The sequence below is a fragment of the Neolamprologus brichardi genome, chromosome 10 (assembly GCF_056152115.1).
Source record: "Neolamprologus brichardi isolate AB-2024 chromosome 10, ASM5615211v1, whole genome shotgun sequence".
NCBI lineage: Eukaryota > Metazoa > Chordata > Actinopteri > Cichliformes > Cichlidae > Neolamprologus > Neolamprologus brichardi.
Genome location: NC_142113.1, coordinates 6,583,917 through 6,605,250, shown reverse-complemented (window position 1 = coordinate 6,605,250; position 21,334 = coordinate 6,583,917). Strand labels below are relative to the sequence as shown.

Genomic DNA, 21,334 nt, shown 5'->3' with positions numbered 1-21,334 from the left:
TTTGCAAGTGTTTTTCATTTTGCAGGTGTTTTTCTTTTTTAGCAGCATTTTTCTTTTTGCAAGTGTTTTCTGAAGTTGCAGTCTGTTTGGCCTCTCAGGGCCACCGTATTTTAACCATAACTTTAGAAAATTAAATAATAATGATCATAAAACCAGTGTGGACAGTGGGTTAATATCCTGTAACGAGTGCAGCTTTTCAAATTAGCCACAGCACTTTGTGAATCAGGTTGGACACTCATCAGCACACTGAACTCTGGGTTTTTCTGTTTCTGTCTGCAGAGAACAAAGCAGCACAACAACCAATTTCTCACTTCTAAATCATACTTCACTAAAGTGAGTCTGAAAATCAGCTTTCAGTGTGTCAGTATGAATATGTCATGAAGCTGCTATGGCACTCTTATTGGGTAGTTCAAAAATGCCATTTGATAAGCATATGCATTTTGATAAACAACAGTGCAGGTATTGTCTGTACACATTTGTACAATTTTTACACACACTACAATGAAAATATAAATTTGGATGCACTATGTGTAGGACTTTGCCTGAGAAATCATGGTGTATAATTTATTGTTCTGAACTGTTTATAATGAAGTATCAGTTATTCTGTTTTGCATACAACTGTAAAAATACAGTAAAATTCAACAATCACATTGCATTTTTCCCTTTTTATCATTTACCTAAAAAAGCTTAATGTTATTGTACAGATATTGAACAGGACATGACACGATAATAATAATAATAATAATAATCTGAATGTACACTTCAGAATTGGGCAATAAACAGTCAACTATCAACAGTTACATGTATTTTTTTCTTTTTCCATGTTCACATATAAAAAGCTTGGGGGAGACACGAACTCAAAAGTTCTACCATCATCAAATTAGTGCATTATTTAAAATCTTTGCTTCTGCAGGTTGATGCTTCTCACTCTTGACAAGCCAACAGAGAACAGACTCTGATACAAAGCCAGAAAAAGGAAAGAAAAACAACAGAGAAAAAGAAAAAAAATAGGGTGGACCACTGGCAATCTTGGGTTTCCATTCTTCTTACTGGACTAAAAGTCTGTTCTTGGTTTTCAATTCTGAGAGAAGCTCCAAGGTGGTAGCATTTCACATTAGAACTTGAGAAGGTAGACTGAGGTTACAGTAAGCAGGAGGCATACAAAGCAATGTGATAGCGCAGTAGCCCCATTCACGTCATGCATTGCACCAGGACCTGCAAGAGAATAATGCAAAATGTGATTCATCATAAGGGTTATTCAGATCAGTGCTCTAGTATTGACTATCATTAGTTAGAATTTAAATGTTCATGCGGTTTGATGCTGGAATTGCCATGGAAACTGGCAATCGGTGGAAATAAAAGGTAATTCAATGAATAACATACAGTGGGTGACTTTCAGAATGGCTTTTTTATGTGTAGCTGCTAATATGGAAGAAGTGTTCGCTGACAAAAACAAAACTTTTTTCTTTTTTCTTTAATTCACTGAAGTGAACAACATAACAGCAACATATTTTTCTTACCATAGAGTATTATACTGGCATTAGTGATTCCCATGGTGTTCATAGCAACACAAGTGTAGTTCCCATAGTCTTCTTCTGAGACATTGAAAAAGATAAGCATAGACTGTTTCCCTTGATTCTCTATCTTTACCCCGTTTAGTCCATTGAGGAGCCTATAAGAAAGAGAAAAGCAGTTTTGAAATCTCTGGGAGAATCTGTTTATTTGAAACTTTTGCAAATGCACTCATAAAATATGCTTGATTAAAACTTAGGGAAATGTTTTTTAGATACAAAGCAAAACGCTCTGAATGTTCCTGTTCTCATGCTCTCCTGAATACCTGCAGTAACTGTGGATGTGCCACGGTCCGTGTTTTGAGTTTGTACTATTGTTTGATCTTTGTTTGAACAAAGGAAGCAAAATCTACCATGGTTAAACGGTGAAATACATAAACTTATGAAAAGAAAAACAGCCTTAACCACTAAAGGTAAAACGGATTATATGATCTATAAAGGCCTAAGAAATAAAGTAGTCATGGAATTGCGTAAAGCTAAGGCTTTATATTACACTCGTATTATAGAAAAAGCTAAAGGTCATAATGTCTCCCTTTGGAAGCATTTAAACAATTTAATTAACAGATCATCTAGCAGGAAGGAAATTGAGCAAGTCAATATAAATGGCACAATTATTATAGACAAGGGTTCCATGGCATATGAATTTAACAAATATTTTATACAATCTGCAGAAGAATTAATGCAAAATTTCAGCTCCCCAGTTGTAACTATTAAAAATAGCCCTATCGATTCATCAGACTCATTTTTTATTGAAGAGGTTAATGAAGCAGAGGTCACAGAGGTTATTAAGAAATTATCAGATTCTAGGGCAAATGATATTTATGGCTTGGATACTTGTTTTATTAAAAAATATAGAGATTTCTTGACAAAACCATTAACACATCTTATAAATTCATCAATAAGAAATAGGACATTCCCAACTGACTGGAAAAGGGCTGTAGTTACTCCAGTCTTTAAAGGAGGCGAGCGTGATTTGATATGTAATTATCGTCCAATTTCCATACTCCCTGTTCTTTCGAAGGTGCTTGAGAAGGCTGTGGCAGCACAGTTAATTGGTTATTTAGAGACTAATCAACTGCTTCATCCAATGCAGTTTGGTTTTAGACCAAAATCTTCCACAGAAATGGCAAATTGCTATTTTGTTGAAAATATTAAGTGTAATCTGGATAATGGTAGTGTTGTGGGTGCAGTGTTCCTTGAACTAAAAAAGGCTTTTGACACTGTCAACCATGACATACTTCTTTCTAAGTTGATAAAATTTGACTTTTCAAAGCAAGCAGTTGACTGGTTTGAGTCCTATCTCCACAAAAGAGAACAGTGTGTGAGGGTTGATAAAGAAAAGTCATCCATGTTGGAAAACAGAATCAGTATTCCCCAAGGATCTGTTCTTGGCCCATTGTTATTTAGTTTGTTTATAAATGATTTGCCTACCAGCTGCCCAAAAGCCAACTGCCAACTTTATGCTGATAATGCAGTTATACACATACCAGCTAAGTCACCTGGTGAAGCAGCAGACACCTTAACGGTACATCTAAATGGTGTCCAAAAATGGCTGGAACAAAATCATCTTGTACTGAATTTTAAAAAAACTGTTTCTATGTGTTTTTCGATTAGGAAACAAAATTCATCTAATGATTTTAAAATCAACCTAGGGAACAAAGAAATAAAGGAGGTCAAAGATTTTAAGTTTTTAGGAATAATTTTAGATTCACATCTTAAATTTGACAAGCATGTAAAGAAGATTTCTAAGACGGTCAAGGCTAATCTGAATTGTTTTAAGTTAATTCGGCACTATATACCCACTTCACCAGCTCAGTTATTTATGCATTCTATGATATTTTCGCATTTTTCATATTGTATGACAGTTTGGACCCAAGCAGCACCATCTACAATTCAGCCTGTGGTATCCTTATATAATCAATCTTTAAAAATAATGGATAAAAAATCGGTTTGGTGGCATCATTGTCACATTTTACATAAATATAACTTACTTAGTTTTAAGAGTTTTAATCATTGGTGTTATCTTAAATTAGTTTTTAAATGTATAAATAGGATGGCCCCAGAGTGTCTCAATAGATACATTCAGAGACAAGACAGTAATCGTGTCACTAGGAGTAAGGTGAACGGCAACTGCAAGATATTATATCGCAGATCTACATTCGGTCAGTTAGCTTTTTCTATAAAGGCTTGCCATCTGTGGAACACACTTCCAACCGATATCAAACTGATTACAGACATTAGATCTTTTACATTGAAGGTTAAAGTGTGGTTAAAGGGAAACCAAAGTTGTAGTCATTTTATCTGATGATTTTAATTTTATTTTAAATTATTGTCTATCAATTGTAATTGTATTTATGATGTAATTTGGTTTTATGAAAATGTATGTTTTATTGTAATATGTATTTATTTAGATTGTAAGCCCAACAAGGGACAATTGTTGAAAATTAGCAGTAGCTATATACCTATGTGCGGTACATCAGTCTCATGTCTTGCACTTGAACTATGTTTAACTGCACTGTCCCTTTTAAATAAATAAATTGAAATTCAAATTTGATTTCATCATATTTTCACTGCTAGTCTCTTGATTTTGGTTTTCAGTATTTCATTATGTCCAAATATGTCCTTTATTTCCCCGGATTTGAACGATGGATTAGTGTATCCTTTGATGCCCAACATATCCCAGAATATATATATATATATATATATGTATATATATATATGTATATATATACATATATATATACACACACACACACACACACACATATATATGTGTGTGTGTGTGTGTGTGTATATATATATGTATATATATATATATACATATATATATATATGTATATATGTATATATACATATATACATGTATATACACACACACATATAAAAGTGGAGGAAGGCGAGGAACCATCATGGAAGGACAGGCCCCTGCACGGTATGTACCACCGTCAGATAGAGAAGGTGGCTGATATCCAGAAATCCTACCAGTGGCTGGACAAAGCTGGACTGAAAAACAGCACGGAAGCACTAATCATGGCAGCACAAGAACAAGCACTAAGCACAAGATCCACCGAGGCTGGGGTCTATCACACCAGGCAAGACCCCAGGTGCAGGCTGTGTAAAGATGCTCCAGAGACAATCCAGCACATAACAGCAGGGTGTAAGATGCTAGCAGGCAAGGCATACATGGAACGTCATAACCAAATGGCCGGCATAGTGTACAGGAACATCTGTGCTGAGTATAACCTGGAAGTCCCGAGGTCAAAATGGGAGATGCCCCCAAGGGTGGTGGAGAATGACCGAGCTAAGATCCTGTGGGACTTCCAGATACAGATGGACAAAATGGCGGTGGCTAACCAACTGGACATAGTGGTGGTAGACAAACATGAGAAGACGGCCGCAGTGATCGATGTAGCGGTTCCGAACGACAGCAACATCAGGAAGAAGGAACACGAGAAGCTTGAGAAATGCCAAGGGCTCAGAGAAGAGCTCGAGAAGATGTGGGGGGTGAAGGTGACGGTGGTCCCAGTGGTAATCGGAGCACTAGGTGCAGTGACTCCCAAGCTAGGCGAGTGGCTCCAGCAGATCCCGGGAACAACAGCGGAGATCTCTGTCCAGAAGAGCGCAGTCCTAGGAACAGCTAAGGTACTGCGCAGGAGTAAGCTCCTGCGTTCAAGCTCCCAGGCCTCTGGTAGAGGACCCAAGCTTGAAGGATTGACCGCCCACAGGGGCAAGTGGGAATTTTTTTTTTTAATTTTAAAAAATATATATATATAAGCATTCAGACAGATTTAGTAATACCAACATATTAAAAGAACAATATTTGTCTCTTATATATAATACATCTATATATACACTGTCAAAGATACTTTGAAATATAAATAACTGAAACTTGAATCTTGAATGAAGCTCAGTATTTGACACAGAGTTCAAGTTCACTGCTGTAATAACTAATAATGATTATTATAAAAATAACTTTAATATTGGCCATATTCAATGTTCCCTCTAAGCTGCGCGCGTGCGCAATTGCGCACTGCTGGCACGGTCTCTGCACACAGAAAATCTGTGCACAAAAGAATCTAACATGAATTGAAATCAATACTTTAACAATTCTGTTTTGCAGTGTTAGTCAGTAAGTGACTGGCTGCTCCCGTATGGGATTAGAACGATGCCCCCTTATCCCACAGTTCAGCGGCGTGGCTGATGTGAAGTGAAGCCACATTAATGACAACGTGTACAACCATTGGAGATGTGAGCAGGACAGATGGAACAATTGACGGAAAAAGTGTGGACTTTATACCAGTTTTTAAATTGTGTTGATAGGCCACGTAAAATCGGAGTTATGATAAAATTATATGCAATGTTTGGTTTTCTTCCTGAATACTATCGTTGTTTATATTTTTACTGCGGGAAGAAACGGTAAAAACTGCGTTTTATAAGGAAAATGCTCGAAAGCGCTCTTACTCAACACTCGCCCAACGTGGAGACAGACATAAAGAGACACTGTACACTAGACACTAGGGATGGGTACCAGTATCCGGTGCCATGATGGTACTGGTTCTGACATAAACAGTAATAACCAGACCGAAAAGCAGCGCAAATTTCGGTGCTTTATTTCAGTGCTTTTTTTCCCCCTGAGCTGTGATACGCTTTAGATTCTAGCCAATCATTTTACGTTTCCGAGGATAGTAGGCGGGCCCAGGTACGTACGTTCTTTTAGAGCAGAGCTACAGATTAAAAATGCCCAAGGCGAAGCGGTCAAAGTCTGGCTGTACTTCACAGCAAAATATGCAAACTCAGCAGCCTGCAACAAGTGCTTTAAGCTGATACTGTGATACTGTCAAAGGAGGTAACACCTCAAATCTGATGAAACACATGGCGACGCATAGGTTTTTTTTTAAAAGCCAAGAAATGCGCCGTATTTGATAGCTTGCTGCGAGACCTCACACCGTGCACATCTACTGCGGGTGTGGTGCCCGTTATGGAGGCTACTCTGCGTGAGTAGCTTAATGTTGTTCGTGTGTAATTTACATTGAGTAGGCTAACCACGTTATTACATTAATGCATGTAAGGTGAACTAGCAAACATCATCATAGCTACATGCGGCTGTCTTCTTGTTTGATGGCAGATACTCCCTTCACCCTGGCCAAAAAGGCTAAAATGACCAAAGAAAAAGTGAAAAACAGTTAAACATGAGAGGTTTTTGGACAAAGTTTGTGTTTTTTCCATTGTTTAAGCACTGCTGGTCGGTGGCGCTGTCACTTGGTGTTCGCTCGCTCTGTGGTATAGTATCGCTTCCTGTTCCTGCTCAAACACAGTGGTGTTTCTGAGTAGCTTATTTGCTTAGCAGTTTAATTAACAACTTTTAAATACATTCTTTTTTTCACAGTATAATCTTCACATGCTTCATCCGAAGCACACTTTCTGTGTACTCACTACCTAATTTATAGCCAAAGTATTCACTCACTGTCTCTGTACTGTTTCGCTAGCTTAGCTCGTAGCCGACCCGTTAGCACCATGGCTACTTCACCTGTCCCTTCTGCACTTTCTTGCTCATTGTGTCAGATGTTTAGTTACTCCTCGGCCTCCTTTAGCAGTAATGATATCTGTAACAAATGTAGCATATTTGCAGCTCTGGAGGCCAGGATTACTGATCTGGAGACTCGGCTTTGCACCCTTCTCTCACCCTTAGCTAGCCAGGCCCCTGTAGCTGGTGCAGCCGAAGATAGCGTAGGCCCCGCTAGCTGTTCCCAGGCAAATCCCAAGCAGCTGGGGAAAGAAGGCGGCTGGGTAACGGTGAGGAGGAAGCATAGTCCTAAACAGAAGCCCCAGGTACACCACCAACCCGTTCATGTGTCTAACCGTTTTTCCCCACTCGGTGACACACCCACTGGGGGTCAAACTCTGGTAATTGGTGATTCTGTTCTCAGACATGTGAAGCTAGAGACACCGGCAACCATAGTCAATTGTCTTCCAGGGGCCAGAGCAGGCGACATTGAAGGAAATTTAAAACTGCTGGCTAAGGGTAAACGTAAATTCAGTAAAATCATAATTCACGTCGGCAGTAATGACACCCGGTTACGCCAATCGGAGGTCACTAAAATCAATATTGAATCGGTGTGTAACTTTGCCAAAACAATGTCGGACTCTGTAGTTTTCTCTGGTCCCCTCCCCAATCAGTCCAGGAGTGACATGTTTAGCCGCATGTTCTCCTTAAATTGCTGGCTGTCTGAGTGGTGTCCCAGAAATGATGTGGGCTTCATAGATAATTGGCAAACCTTCTGGAGGAAACCTGGTCTTGTTAGGAGAGATGGCATCCATCCCACTTTGGATGGAGCAGCTCTCATTTCTAGAAATATCGACAAATTTATTAAACCCCTCAAAACATGACTATCCAGAGTTGGGACCAGGAAGCAGAGTTGCAGTCTTACACGCCTCTCTGCAGCTTCTCTCCTCCTGCTACCCCCCCAAAAACCCATCTCCATAGAGACTGTGTCTGCTTCCAAAAAGACAAAAAACAAACTAAAAACCAGCAACAAACAACTTAAACATTTACAAAGAAAGAACAATACAGTATCCACATCTGAACCAAAGAGTAAAACAGTGAAATGTGGATTATTAAATATTAGGTCTCTCTCCTCCAAGTCTCTGTTAGTACATGACTTAATAATTGATCAACAAATTGATTTACTCTGCCTTACAGAAACCTGGTTGCAGCAGGATGATTATGTTAGTTTAAATGAATCAACACCCCCGTGTCATTCTAACTACCAGAAATCTCGAAGCACAGGTCGAGGGGGCGGTTTGGCAGCAATTTTTCACACCAGTCTATTAATTAATGAAAGACCAAGACAGACTTTTAATTCTTTTGAAAGCCTGATGCTTAACATTGTCCACCCCAGCTGTGAAACTCAGAAACCAGTCTTACTTGTTATCATCTATCGTCCACCTGGGCCTTACACAGAGTTTCTGTCTGATTTCTCAGATTTTATATCTAATTTAGTTCTGAGCTCAGATAAAATAATTATTGTGGGTGATTTTAACATCCATGTTGATGCTAAAAATGACAGCCTCAACATGGCATTTAATCTGTTGTTAGACTCAATTGGTTTCTCTCAAAATGTAAAAGAACCCACCCACCACTTTAATCACACTCTAGATCTTGTTTTAACATATGGCATAGAAACTGAACATTTAACAGTGTTTCCTGAAAACCCTCTCCTGTCTGATCATTTCTTGATAACATTTACATTTACAATAATTGATTACGCAGCAGTGGAGAGTGGACTTTATCAAAGTAGATGTATTTCTGAAAGCGCTGTAACTAAGTTTAAGAATATAATCCAGCCACTGTTATCATCGTCAATGCCCTGTACCAACACAGAGCAGAGCAGCTATCTGAACGCTACCCCAACAGAGGTCGATTATCTTGTTAATAATTTCACCTCCTCACTACGTACGACTCTGGATACTGTAGCTCCGGTGAAAACTAAGGTCTCAAATCAGAAGTACCTGACCCCGTGGTATAATTCTCAAACACGTACCCTAAAGCAGATGACTCGTAATCTGGAGAGGAAATGGCGTGTCACAAATTTAGAGGATCATCATTTAGCCTGGAGAAATAGTTTGTTGCTTTATAAGAAAGCCCTCCGCAAAGCCAGAACAGCTTACTACTCATCACTGATTGAAGAAAATAAGAACAACCCCAGGTTTCTCTTCAGCACTGTAGCCAAGCTGACAAAAAGTCAGAGCTCTTTTGAGCCAACCATCCCTTTAACGTTAACTAGTGATGACTTCATGAACTTCTTCACAAATAAAATTTTTATCATTAGAGAAAAAATTACCAATAATCATCCCACAGATGTAATATTATCTACAGCTACTCTTAGTTCCATTGATGTTAAGTTAGACTCTTTTTCTCCAATCGATCTTTCTGAGTTAACTTCAATAATTACTTCCTCCAAACCATCAACGTGTCTTTTAGACCCCATTCCTACAAAACTGCTCAAAGAAGTCCTGCCATTGATTAATTCTTCGATCTTATATATGATCAACCTATCTCTAATAATCGGCTATGTACCACAGGCCTTCAAGGTGGCTGCAGTTAAACCTTTACTCAAAAAGCCATCTCTAGACCCAGCAGTCTTAGCTAATTATAGGCCAATCTCCAACCTTCCTTTCATATCAAAAATCCTTGAAAGAGTAGTTGTCAAACAGCTAACAGATCATCTGCAGAGGAATGGTTTATTTGAAGAGTTTCAGTCAGGTTTCAGAGTTCATCACAGCACAGAAACAGCTTTAGTGAAGGTTACAAATGATCTTCTTATGGCCTCTGACAGTGGACTCATCTCTGTGCTTGTCCTTCTTGACCTTAGTGCAGCATTTGATACTGTTGACCATAATATCCTATTAGAGCGATTAGAACATGCTGTAGGTATTACAGGTACTGCACTGCAGTGGTTTGTATCATATCTATCTAATAGACTCCAATTTGTGCATGTAAATGGAGAGTCCTCTTCACACACTGAGGTTAATTATGGAGTTCCACAGGGTTCAGTGCTAGGACCAATTCTGTTTACATTATACATGCTTCCCCTAGGCAGCATCATTAGAAGACATAGCATACATTTTCATTGCTATGCAGATGACACCCAGCTCTATCTGTCCATAAAGCCAGATAACACACACCAATTAGTTAAACTGCAGGAATGTCTTAAAGACATAAAGACTTGGATGGCCACTAACTTTCTGCTTCTTAACTCAGATAAAACTGAGGTCATTGTACTCGGCGCTGAAAAGCTTAGAAATATGGTATCTAACCAGATTCTTACTCTGGATGGCATTACCTTGGCCTCCAGTAACACTGTGAGGAACCTTGGAGTCATTTTTGACCAGGATATGTCCTTCAACGCACATATTAAACAAATATGTAAGACTGCGTTCTTCCATTTGCGCAACATCTCTAAAATTAGAAATATCCTGTCTCAGAGTGACGCTGAAAAACTAGTTCATGCATTTATTACTTCCAGGCTGGACTACTGCAATTCATTATTATCAGGATGTCCAAAAAACTCACTGAAAAGCCTTCAGTTAATCCAAATTGCTGCAGCAAGAGTACTGACAGGGACTAGAAAGAGAGAGCATATTTCTCCTGTTTTGGCTTCCCTTCATTGGCTTCCTGTTAAATCCAGAATTGAATTCAAAATCCTGCTCCTCACATACAAGGTCTTAAATAATCAGGCCCCATCTTATCTTAATGACCTTGTAGTACCATATTACCCTATTAGAGCACTTCGCTCCCACTCTGCAGGCCTACTTGTTGTTCCTAGAGTATTTAAAAGTAGAATGGGAGGGAGAGCCTTCAGTTTTCAGGCCCCTCTTCTGTGGAACCAGCTTCCAGTTTGGATTCGGGAGACAGACACTATCTCTACTTTTAAGATTAGGCTTAAAACTTTCCTTTTTGCTAAAGCATATAGTTAGGGCTGGACCAGGTGACCCTGAATCCTCCCTTAGTCATGCTGCAATAGATGTAGGCTGCCGGGGGATTCCCATGATGCATTGAGTTTTTCCTTTCCAGTCACCTTTCTCACTCACTATGTGTTAATAGACCTCTCTGTATTGAATCATATCTGTTATTAATCTCTGTCTCTCTTCCACAGCATGTCTTTTATCCTGTTTTCCTTCTCTCACCCCAACCGGTCGCAGCAGATGGCCGCCCCTCCCTGAGCCTGGTTCTGCCGGAGGTTTCTTCCTGTTAAAAGGGAGTTTTTCCTTCCCACTGTCGCCAAAGTGCTTGCTCATAGGGGGTCATATGATTGTTGGGCTTTTCTCTGTATCTATGAAGCGCCTTGAGGCGACATTTGTTGTGATTTGGCGCTATATAAATAAAATTGAATTGAATTGAATTGCTTCCAGCCAAGAGTGATACCATATATGCCCCATAGCTGCAGAAAAGGCTAACATTGTTATCTTTTTACAAAAAAACAGCTGAACATGAGAGGCTTTTTGTGTTCTCCATTCTTTAAGCACCGGTTCGAGCACCGTTTAAGCACCGGCACCATTTCAAAAGTACCGGTTTGGCACCAGTATCGGATAAAACCTAAACGATACCCATCCCTACTGTACACACAATCACACTCCCCAAGCGTACTCTAAGCCCCAGGTCAGGTCTAGGTACCCTTGCCCCTGGAGGGGGAAACTGCACCCAGACCCAGGTAGTGTTACCCTTTTCCCTGGGGTGGAGAGAAGCTGACTGCCCCGACTCGGCAGCAGCAGGGAGGCCCCACATTCCAGACCCCAATCGGACAGCCAACTCCTCCTCCTAGCCCGGAGGAGGAGTTGGCTCCTCCTCCGAGCCCGGAGGAGGAGTTGGTTCCTCCTCCGAGCAAATCTCTCACATCTCAAAACACAGCCGTCTAAAACTTCCCCCTTTCCTAAACAACTAAATGCCATGTTGCCATATCATTTTTTGATTGGTCGACATGGTACATTTTTCGACCAATAGGAAAGGGTGGGGGATTTTTGGTGTTGTTTTTGGTCATAGGCGGAGAGTGCTTTTGAGCATTTTCCTGATAAAACACAGTTTTTACCATTTCTTCCCGCAGTAAAAATATAAACAACGATAGTATTCAGGAAGAAAACCAAAAATTGCATATAATTTTATCATAACTCCGATTTTACGTGGCCTATCAACACAATTTAAAAACTGGTATAAAATCCACACTTTTTCCGTTAATTGTTCTGTCTGTCCTGCTCACATCTCCAATGGTTGTACACGTTGTCATTAATGTGGCTTCACTTCACATCAGCCACGCCACTGGACTGTGGGATAAGGGGGCATCGTTCTAATCCCATACAGGAACAGCCAGTCACTTACTGACTAACACTGCAAAACAGAATTGTTAAAGTATTAATTTTAATTTCAATTCAGGTTTGATGTTTTTTTTTGTGCGCAACGCAGATTTTCTGTCTGTGCCAGTAGTGCGCAATTGCGCACGTGCGTAGCTTAGAGGGAACATTGCTGGTCAGTACAGAAAAGAAGCACAACATTCATATTACAGTTCCGTGGTCTCAGCCTCAAATACTTATTCAAATCAAACAAACGTCATGTAAAAACAAACAAACAAATGAACTCTCTATTTCTTTTCTTCATTTCTGTGAAACAATGCTGTATGAAATGTTTGCAGCGGTTAGTATCATGACAGAGGATAGACCTTTCGATTTCACAAGCCTCATATTTCCCGCCTTCTCGGCCTTCAAGGACGCAGCCCATGTAGACAGCGAAGGCTGCGTCCTCCAAGGCTGCAGACCCTGAATTGGGATACAGCCATAGTGCGTGCTCACCTTTGCTCGTTGTCGTCCGTCTGTGTATCATTCTGTGTGTCACCCCCCATGTTCTAGCAACGTTTGATGGTTTCAGGTTTATTTAGTTAGTTTTCCTGGTTTAGGTCTTTCTTATTTTCTTTCCTTGCCATGTCTGCTTCTGTTTGTATTATCACTGTTTGAAAATAAAGCTCACTCACAGTAATGCCAGTGCCTGCACTTGGGTCCATCTCTTATAACTTCACTCATCTGCCACTGCAGCCGTGACAGGATGTATTTGTTTAAAAGCCCGCCATCCATTTCCCACATTTCATTTCCTGTTTCTTTTCTACAGTTTCGCTGTTTTTTTTACATTTATTTTATCACTCCTCTCTATCACTACTTATTTCATCTTATAGGGACAGGAAATGCTGCTGTCACTCTCAGGGACCATTTAACAGTCACCATAGCCATTGTTTGTATTTACTCTTCTCATAAATGTATTTCCAGTTTCAAGTCATCAGTTAGAAAAGGCTACTTTATATTAGATTATTATCTAAACATTTGAGCCCAGCACCCTACTGACATAAACTAATCATAGAGAAACAAATAAATGGTAAATGGCCTGCATTTGTATAGCGCTTTACTTAGTCCCTAAGGACCCCAAAGGGCTTTACACTACATTCAGTCATCCACCCATTCACACACTGGTGATGGCAAGCTACATTGTAGTCACAGCTGCCCTGGGGCGCACTGACAGAGGCGAGGCTGCCGGACACTGGCGCCACCAGACCCTCTGACCACCAGTATTTAGTATCTTGCCCAAGGATATTTGGCATGCAGCCAGAAGGCAGCCTGGGATTGAACCACGGACCTTCTGATTAGTGCCTGACCTGCTCTGCCACCTGAGCTACAGCCACCCCAAATAATTTTCCTTTGGTAACCATGACTTTGTGCAAATTATCTAACTAACTGTTTTTTCTAATAGTGTGATTAAATTTTGATGTAGTCCACTGATAGAAGAATGCAGGGCACAAGTTATCTTATCTCAAAAACATGATTTTAAACAGTGATATGAGTGAACATCATTACTTTCAGCAAAGATCATGTCGAATGAATTAAGACCACAGCGTACAGCAGAACATATGTGTTTGTAAGCCTGTAATACTGAGGTCAAAATATTCAGAGCATGTCAAAATCATAAAGCTCAGGGAAGAAACATGCCTGCGGTCTTCTTTGTACCACTCAAAATCTGCCCTTGGGACAGCAGAGGCTTCACATTGCAGAATTCCTTTTTGTCCAACTGAAGTGCCTGTACTCCTTGCTTTAGAAATGAAGGGAGGATCTGGAAAACAAAAAAATACCAGTCATATATTTTCATATGACTGTTTCTTCAAATTGAAATTGTGCCCTCAACTGTCCTCACTCAGTGTTAGTTTCACTCTGCACCCTCCCACCCTTTGATGTCCTATATAGCCTGAGAGTGTGATAGCCTGGCCCTTACAGTTGACGGTGACTTGCACTGTCCTGACATCCGGGCTTGAGTTGTCATTAGATGCAATGCATTCATAAGATCCCGACTGTTCTTTGGTGATGGCTGTGAGCATCAGGTGCTCCCCCTCTGTCACAAATTTATGGGTGCCTGTAGAGAAAGAAACAAAGCAAAAGAAAAAAAAACAGTGCATGAGTTAATGTTTCAATTCAATTCGATTAGCTCTATGACATGCTGTACTGATTTCAGAAGAAAAAAAAAACAGTCTGCCGCTGTGGACCTGACCAAAAAAGTTAAACAGCTTTGGTAGGCACCAGCCGAGGGCAAGTCGTTTAAGCTCCTGGTTGTTTTTTCAAGGATGTTAAATGCTTTTTTCTGAAGAAGTATGGAGACCAGACAAACCTGGACAATCCAGCTGTGTTTGTACAGCTTATAGGTATGCATATGTTTTTCTCTAAATATGTAAACAAGATGACTGACCCAATGCAGCACAGCCAAGATTACCAGCTCAGATAATCAGTTAATAATGCAAATATGACATAGTAATATGGTAATCCAGTTGCAGAAACTAATGTTTGCATCGTGTTTTGAAAAGATATTATAGGATAATGGTAAATTTTCAAATGGTCTGTTGCAACTTAACAGATTGAACAAACTTGTGATTATCCTTGTTAAAAAACTTAATTAAAAGAAAAAAGAACCCAGAAACAGGAAAGCCCTATTTTTCTCTCAAACATCTCCAGACGGCAGACAGCTCAGGGCATGCACTCAATACACAAAGAAAATACACTAATTGCACTGAAACAAGCCCACTTGAGGAACACCATAAATTACCCCTGACACCAACAATGTTAAAAGCATGTTTTCATGGCAGAGAGAGAGACTTTAAGCCACTGCTGTGTGGGTGGGAAAATGGATAGGAGCACTAATCCCAATCAGTAGAAATGTCAATCTAGCAATATCACAACATTAGCATAATGCCATTATGTTTTTTTAATCCTCAGCTGCAGACACTGCTGCAGCTGGCAGGGGATTCAGTAAAAAGGTTGTAGGCTAGGGATAATCAGCTTCTTGCATGAAACCAGGGAACTGTGAACTCAGGTAATTAACATTTTCATCAACTGTAACTATGCAGATTAGTGACAAAATGCTGTTGAGTTACTAGTTAGAACTATATGAGATCTCAATGATGGAAAGATGGAAAACAAGTGCCACCCATTGGTGTGTAACTACAAATGTGAACTCAGTTCTTAATTTGTGTAATTTATTATGTAATCTATGTTTTCCATTTTCATGTAAACTATAAATTCAAGGAAATATGACTCTAATTAACATAAATGGTTAAAATTTCTTAAATGCTGATGATTTTCCTGTGATTCTTGCTAAGGAAATTCCAGCACTGTTTGCATAGAATAAAATGTTTGTGCACTGTAGTGTAGAGTTCTTTGGGAATTCAAGGAGACTAAAAAAAAGCTCTGCATAAATACCAGTCCTTATCCCCTTTTGTGTCACATATTTCTCTATGCGGGAAAAAGCTTAGGTATTCTATGTGATCACTAAATCTAAGTTAATAATAAGGTGGACAATATATATATATATTTTTAAAAATGTTACTAAACTACTTTGGGGATTCAACATTTTTGTTCATACTAAAGTGGTTAAATTTAAATCAGTCTGACAAGTTGTATCCAAATTTCCAAATGTAAATAATATTTGTGGCCAAATCAGCAAAATAGTATCACCACACTGTACTTTATTATTGTTAAAAGCCTAAATTTTGCTTAAAGCATCTAATAAAAAAAACATAGATGCATGTTACTTCTTTTTTGTTGTGTTTTTGTTTTTTTGTGTTAGGTTTTATAGAACTATTCTTATTTCGTGTTTAAGACTTTTCAGAACTGTGTGTGAATGAGTGTCTCTGTGTGTATCTGCATGTTTATTCTTACAGCACTGTAAGCAGCCACATGTCTCCACAGCATATAATTCATACACATTTGAGAAACAATTTAGCCTCTGACACCATCACAATACACTGAGATTAAAGGTAAGTTATTTTTTCATTATTACAGAGTCAAAAAACAATACTATACTGAAAGTGCAAGATGACAAGACACGGCTCCAGTTCAAGTGTTAGAATTTGAATGTCAGTTTAAATCACACAGCTGAATGAAAATAAAAGAGTCATAATCATTATGTATTAATCAGATTATATAAATATAAAAACAATCACCATTAACACCAACTCCCACATCACTGGTCACATTTTCAGCACAGCATCAGTGTCAGTGTACCATGACTGGATCACTAATAAGAGTCATTAAAGTACGAGACGGAAGCTGAGTATCTGAAAGCACTCAGTGGAGCACTGTTGTAATATTAGCTATTAGCTTAAGGAGCTCTGCTGTCTAGACACCACTCTGTGCAGTTTTAGTAAAAAGATTACAGTAGACCAGTTAGTTAAGATGGTATGGTACCCAGTGTTGGGGAGTAAAGAAATACATGTACCACTGTTACGTATTTAAAATACAAAATATGAGTAACTGTATTCTGTTACAGTTACCGTTTGAAAGGGTGGTATTCAGAATAGAGTTACTTTGTTGAAATAAATGGATTACACAGCGGTCTTTTCCTGTTTCATATATTAGGCTATGCCTCTATTTCTGGTTATTCCATGCCGGTGGAAACCCAAACAAAACACGCATTAAGAGGCTCTAATGTCTGGGTCTCAATCTTGCGGCCCATAACACCCCTAGTTGCATAATGACATGAAGAAATATTTTTAAAAATTATTCAAACAATTATTTAATATGAAGGCAATAGACAGTGTGTTACAGGCAGAGCCCTAAAGAATGTAGCCTCATGGGCAGTGTAGTCCGTGCTTCAGGGAGAATGGACTGCCATAACCTGTGTGGCTGTGGTTAAGGAGCTATTGATTGGAAGATTGGTGGTTCGATCCTTGGCTTCCACAGTCTGCATGCCAAATATCCTTGGGCAAGATACTAACCCCAAGTTGTTGTCCGATGTGTGAATGTTGGTTAGTTTGCACTTGAGTTTAGAAGTGTGTGGAGGTGAATGAGGCATGTTGTATACACTGCTTGGAGTACTCTGGGAGAGTAGGAAATCAGGCCCCATCTTATCTTAATGACCTTGTAGTACCATATTACCCTATTAGAGCACTTCGCTCCCACTCTGCAGGCCTACTTGTTGTTCCTAGAGTATTTAAAAGTAGAATGGGAGGGAGAGCCTTCAGTTTTCAGGCCCCTCTTCTGTGGAACCAGCTTCCAGTTTGGATTCGGGAGACAGACACTATCTCTACTTTTAAGATTAGGCTTAAAACTTTCCTTTTTGCTAAAGCATATAGTTAGGGCTGGACCAGGTGACCCTGAATCCTCCCTTAGTTATGCTGCAATAGATGTAGGCTGCCGGGGGATTCCCATGATGCATTGATTTTTTCCTTTCCAGTCACCTTTCTCACTCACTATGTGTTAATAGACCTCTCTGTATTGAATCATATCTGTTATTAATCTCTGTCTCTCTTCCACAGCATGTCTTTTATCCTGTCTTCCTTCTCTCACCCCAACCGGTCGCAGCAGATGGCCGCCCCTCCCTGAGCCTGGTTCTGCCGGAGGTTTCTTCCTGTTAAAAGGGAGTTTTTCCTTCCCACTGTCGCCAAAGTGCTTGCTCATAGGGGGTCATATGATTGTTGGGCTTTTCTCTGTATCTATGAAGCGCCTTGAGGCGACATTTGTTGTGATTTGGCGCTATATAAATAAAATTGAATTGAATTGAATTGAATTGAATTGAATTGAATTGAATTGAAAGCGCTACATAAGAATCAGTCCATTTACCATGTGCCTGTGAGCGTGAGGGAGGGAGAAAAAGTACGAGTTGTCACCAACCAGAAACGAGAGATGGAAGCATGTAACCCCTGAAGCCTGCCTGATGAGCCCAGTTGTAAGTAAGCTATTAAGACTTGACAGTCTTAATAACTTACTTACTAATAGCTTACTTACAGTCTTAATAAGCTATTAAGACTGTGTTTTCCTTGGAAACAATAAGTTCCGTTGGAGCAGCCTTTAAACACCTCTCTCTGTCTCTCGCTTACAGAGGTGCGTAGTAACGAGTTACATTTACTCCGTTACATTTACTTGAGTACGTTTTTGAAAAAAATGTACTTTTAAAGTACATTTTTTGCACGATACGTTTTACTTTTACTTGAGTACATTTGTGATTCGACTCGTTACTTTTAAAAAAATAATTAGTTTAACACATTAGATAACATGCCGCCAGTGGAGTTTCCGGTAACTTTATTACCAATCAGATGTGGCCATGCAGTCACATGAACAGTTTGAAACTGTGGCGGGCAGAGCGGCCCAAGCGTTTCAAAGTAGCAGACACACGGAAAGAAGAAACCCATGAAAACATGGCAGAGCCAGTCGTCTACGCTAGAGCTGAAGAGGATGAACACCCTTGGCCTCACATACAAAGAATGTTTCACATAAAAGCAGTACAAAAGAACAGCTATGTCTTCAGGCTCGTGTAACCTGAGGAAACGGTAAGTTTTCTCTAAATATCTTTTTAGCTGTGGTTAGCTGGATGTCAGTCTTATGTTACAGCAGCTGTGTCGAGCTCGAGCTGCGAGTCATATTTTCGGCGCTACGTTGTAGTGAGACAAGTTTGTGGGTGTTTTGTGCAGCTTCGGCTGTCCTTTTAACTGCTCGCTAGTTAGCTAGCGTGAGCTATAAGCTAACAGCTAGCCTGGTTAATGACGCTAGAGTTCAACACGCATGCAAACAGGTCGTCTCTACTGCTTTAACTGTTAAAACAGAAGGCAATACTGCGGCTGACAGGATTTATTATGTGAAAAAGCAGCTTGTTTAGTTTAAACAGTCTGCATTAAGCTGAGCAAACGCTACGATTTTTTTTCAGTTGCGTTTTCAGCTCCTGCTCAAACTGTACAATTGAATCGCAGGGGTTAGAAGTTCATAGGTCACGATGCAGGGTCTCACACTATACGGCCTGATGCTCTGATGCAACCTGAGTGCTCAAACTGTGCGTCCATAACATAAAGCTTATCATACAAAATCTGTCTCTCGCTCTCCCTCTCTCTGTCTTACAGACACACACACACCACCACCATCAACTTTGCTAAATTACTAATGGAAAACATTGACCAGGCAGCTGCAATTGAGCAACAGTGTCCATCCAACTCTTTTCATGGTTGTTGTAGTCGTCACAATTTTGTGAGGCCACATTGAAAAGCCTCTTATACGGAAGCGTAGTACGGAAGCGTAGAGCTGCCACCCAGGCAAAAGAAAAATAGAAAAGTATATTGTTCTAACAATATACCTTTCACGTCTGAACAATACAATATCACGTTATTACAATATACATAATTATCACATTCGTACAATATAACTCTTATATAGGCTACATCGCAGCTCCAGTCATGGCTTCCATCACTGTCTTTCTCGTCTTTTCCCAGAGTAACAGCCAAACAGGAGGATCCATTGACTAGCACTGCTTAGCCTTCACGCATTCTTATTTTAAACTTAATCTGGAATTCATTGCAAACTGTTTGTGCGGGATATGAATGACATGATTTAGTTTTTCTAGAAGAGTTAGTAAAAAACATCTCCAGTGTGATCAAATCTTCTTGCCAAACATCTGCAGCTTGGCAGTGTATACATGGTAAATGGACTGATTCTTATATAGCGCTTTTCTACTCTCTCGGAGTACTCAAAGCGCTGTATACAACATGCCACATTCACCCAATCACACCCATTCTCACAAGCACTTTATCTATACTTAGTGCTATCTAACTACATTCACACACATTCATACTCCGATGGACGCATCGGAGAGCAACTTGGGGTTAGTATCAAGGATAGTTGACATGTAGACTGGAGGAGCCAAGGATCGAACCACTAACCTTCCGATCAGTAGGTGACCTGTTCTACCTCCTGAGCTACAGCCACTCTGAAACATATATATATATATATATATATATATATGTGCTGTATATATATATATATATATATATATATGCAGCACTATAATGACCAGACCTAATTCTTTTGAAAACCATACATCTCTCCACAGGTCTCAACTTCATCAGACATCACCTAGACTCAGAGCTGGATGAGACCAGCACAAACAGCAGCCTAACCGACTAAGATGATGGATCCATGGGGTCAGGAAAGCCAGAAGCAGGGGAACTGGAGAGGTACCTTTCATGTCCATTCACTGGAGGTGTGGATTTATTGCATGGCGTTCCTCACATCAAGAAGCTGTCGATCAAAATCAATACAGTTCTCCATGCATCTGGAGCTTGTGAAGGACTTCTTAGTCATCCAGGACTCCTGTTCACTGCTAAACAGTTACAGCTTCACAGAAAGAACCTTGATAACAAACTGCTGCTTAAGCTTAACCATTACTTCACTGAGTGAAGAAATGGCACATTTTTGCTAAATATGCAGAAATAAATGCACACCCATACAATTTATGTTAACCTGAGCTGCCTTGTATGTACATATGTTGAAGTTGCCTCGTTCTAATGTTTTCTTTGAGGCTGCTGTGCCATTTGGAGCAAAAATGAATATAAAGTTTACAGCATATCTTGTCACTGGAAATTGTTTGCACTGTTTATATGTTTATATTATTTACTGTAGGTATTGATGAAAAAAGCATTATGTTGTGAAAAACTGAAATCTGGAAATGTTTGTTTTGTTGATCTTTTTACATATATTCCTGTTGAAAATACTAAAATTTGTATATTTATTTATTTTTGTTTGTCTGATAGCATTTATTTAAAAAATAAATCAGACATTTCAAACAGTTACTCACTACTTGAGTAGTCTTTTCACCAAGTACTTTTTTACTCTTTCTTGAGTAACATTTTTGAAGACTACTTTTCACTTTTACTTGAGTAATAATATTTTAAAGTAATGCTACTCTTACTTGAGTACAATTT

At 39.5% G+C, this 21,334-nt stretch overlaps 1 protein-coding gene across 1 annotated transcript in view; it reads right to left on the bottom strand.

The window, feature by feature from the left end:
- Positions 1–531: 531 nt before the first annotated feature.
- Positions 532–21,334, bottom strand: part of opcml (opioid binding protein/cell adhesion molecule-like) — a 205,007-nt gene continuing 184,204 nt past the window's right edge. Inside the window, exons 4-7 of the mRNA XM_006800514.2 lie at positions 14,374–14,511; positions 14,094–14,214; positions 1,521–1,672; positions 532–1,215 (exon numbers count right to left, since the gene is read on the bottom strand). Of these exons, the coding sequence (XP_006800577.1) occupies positions 1,115–1,215; positions 1,521–1,672; positions 14,094–14,214; positions 14,374–14,511 (512 nt within the window). The 3' untranslated portion in view covers positions 532–1,114. The remainder of the gene's footprint in view (positions 1,216–1,520; positions 1,673–14,093; positions 14,215–14,373; positions 14,512–21,334) is intronic.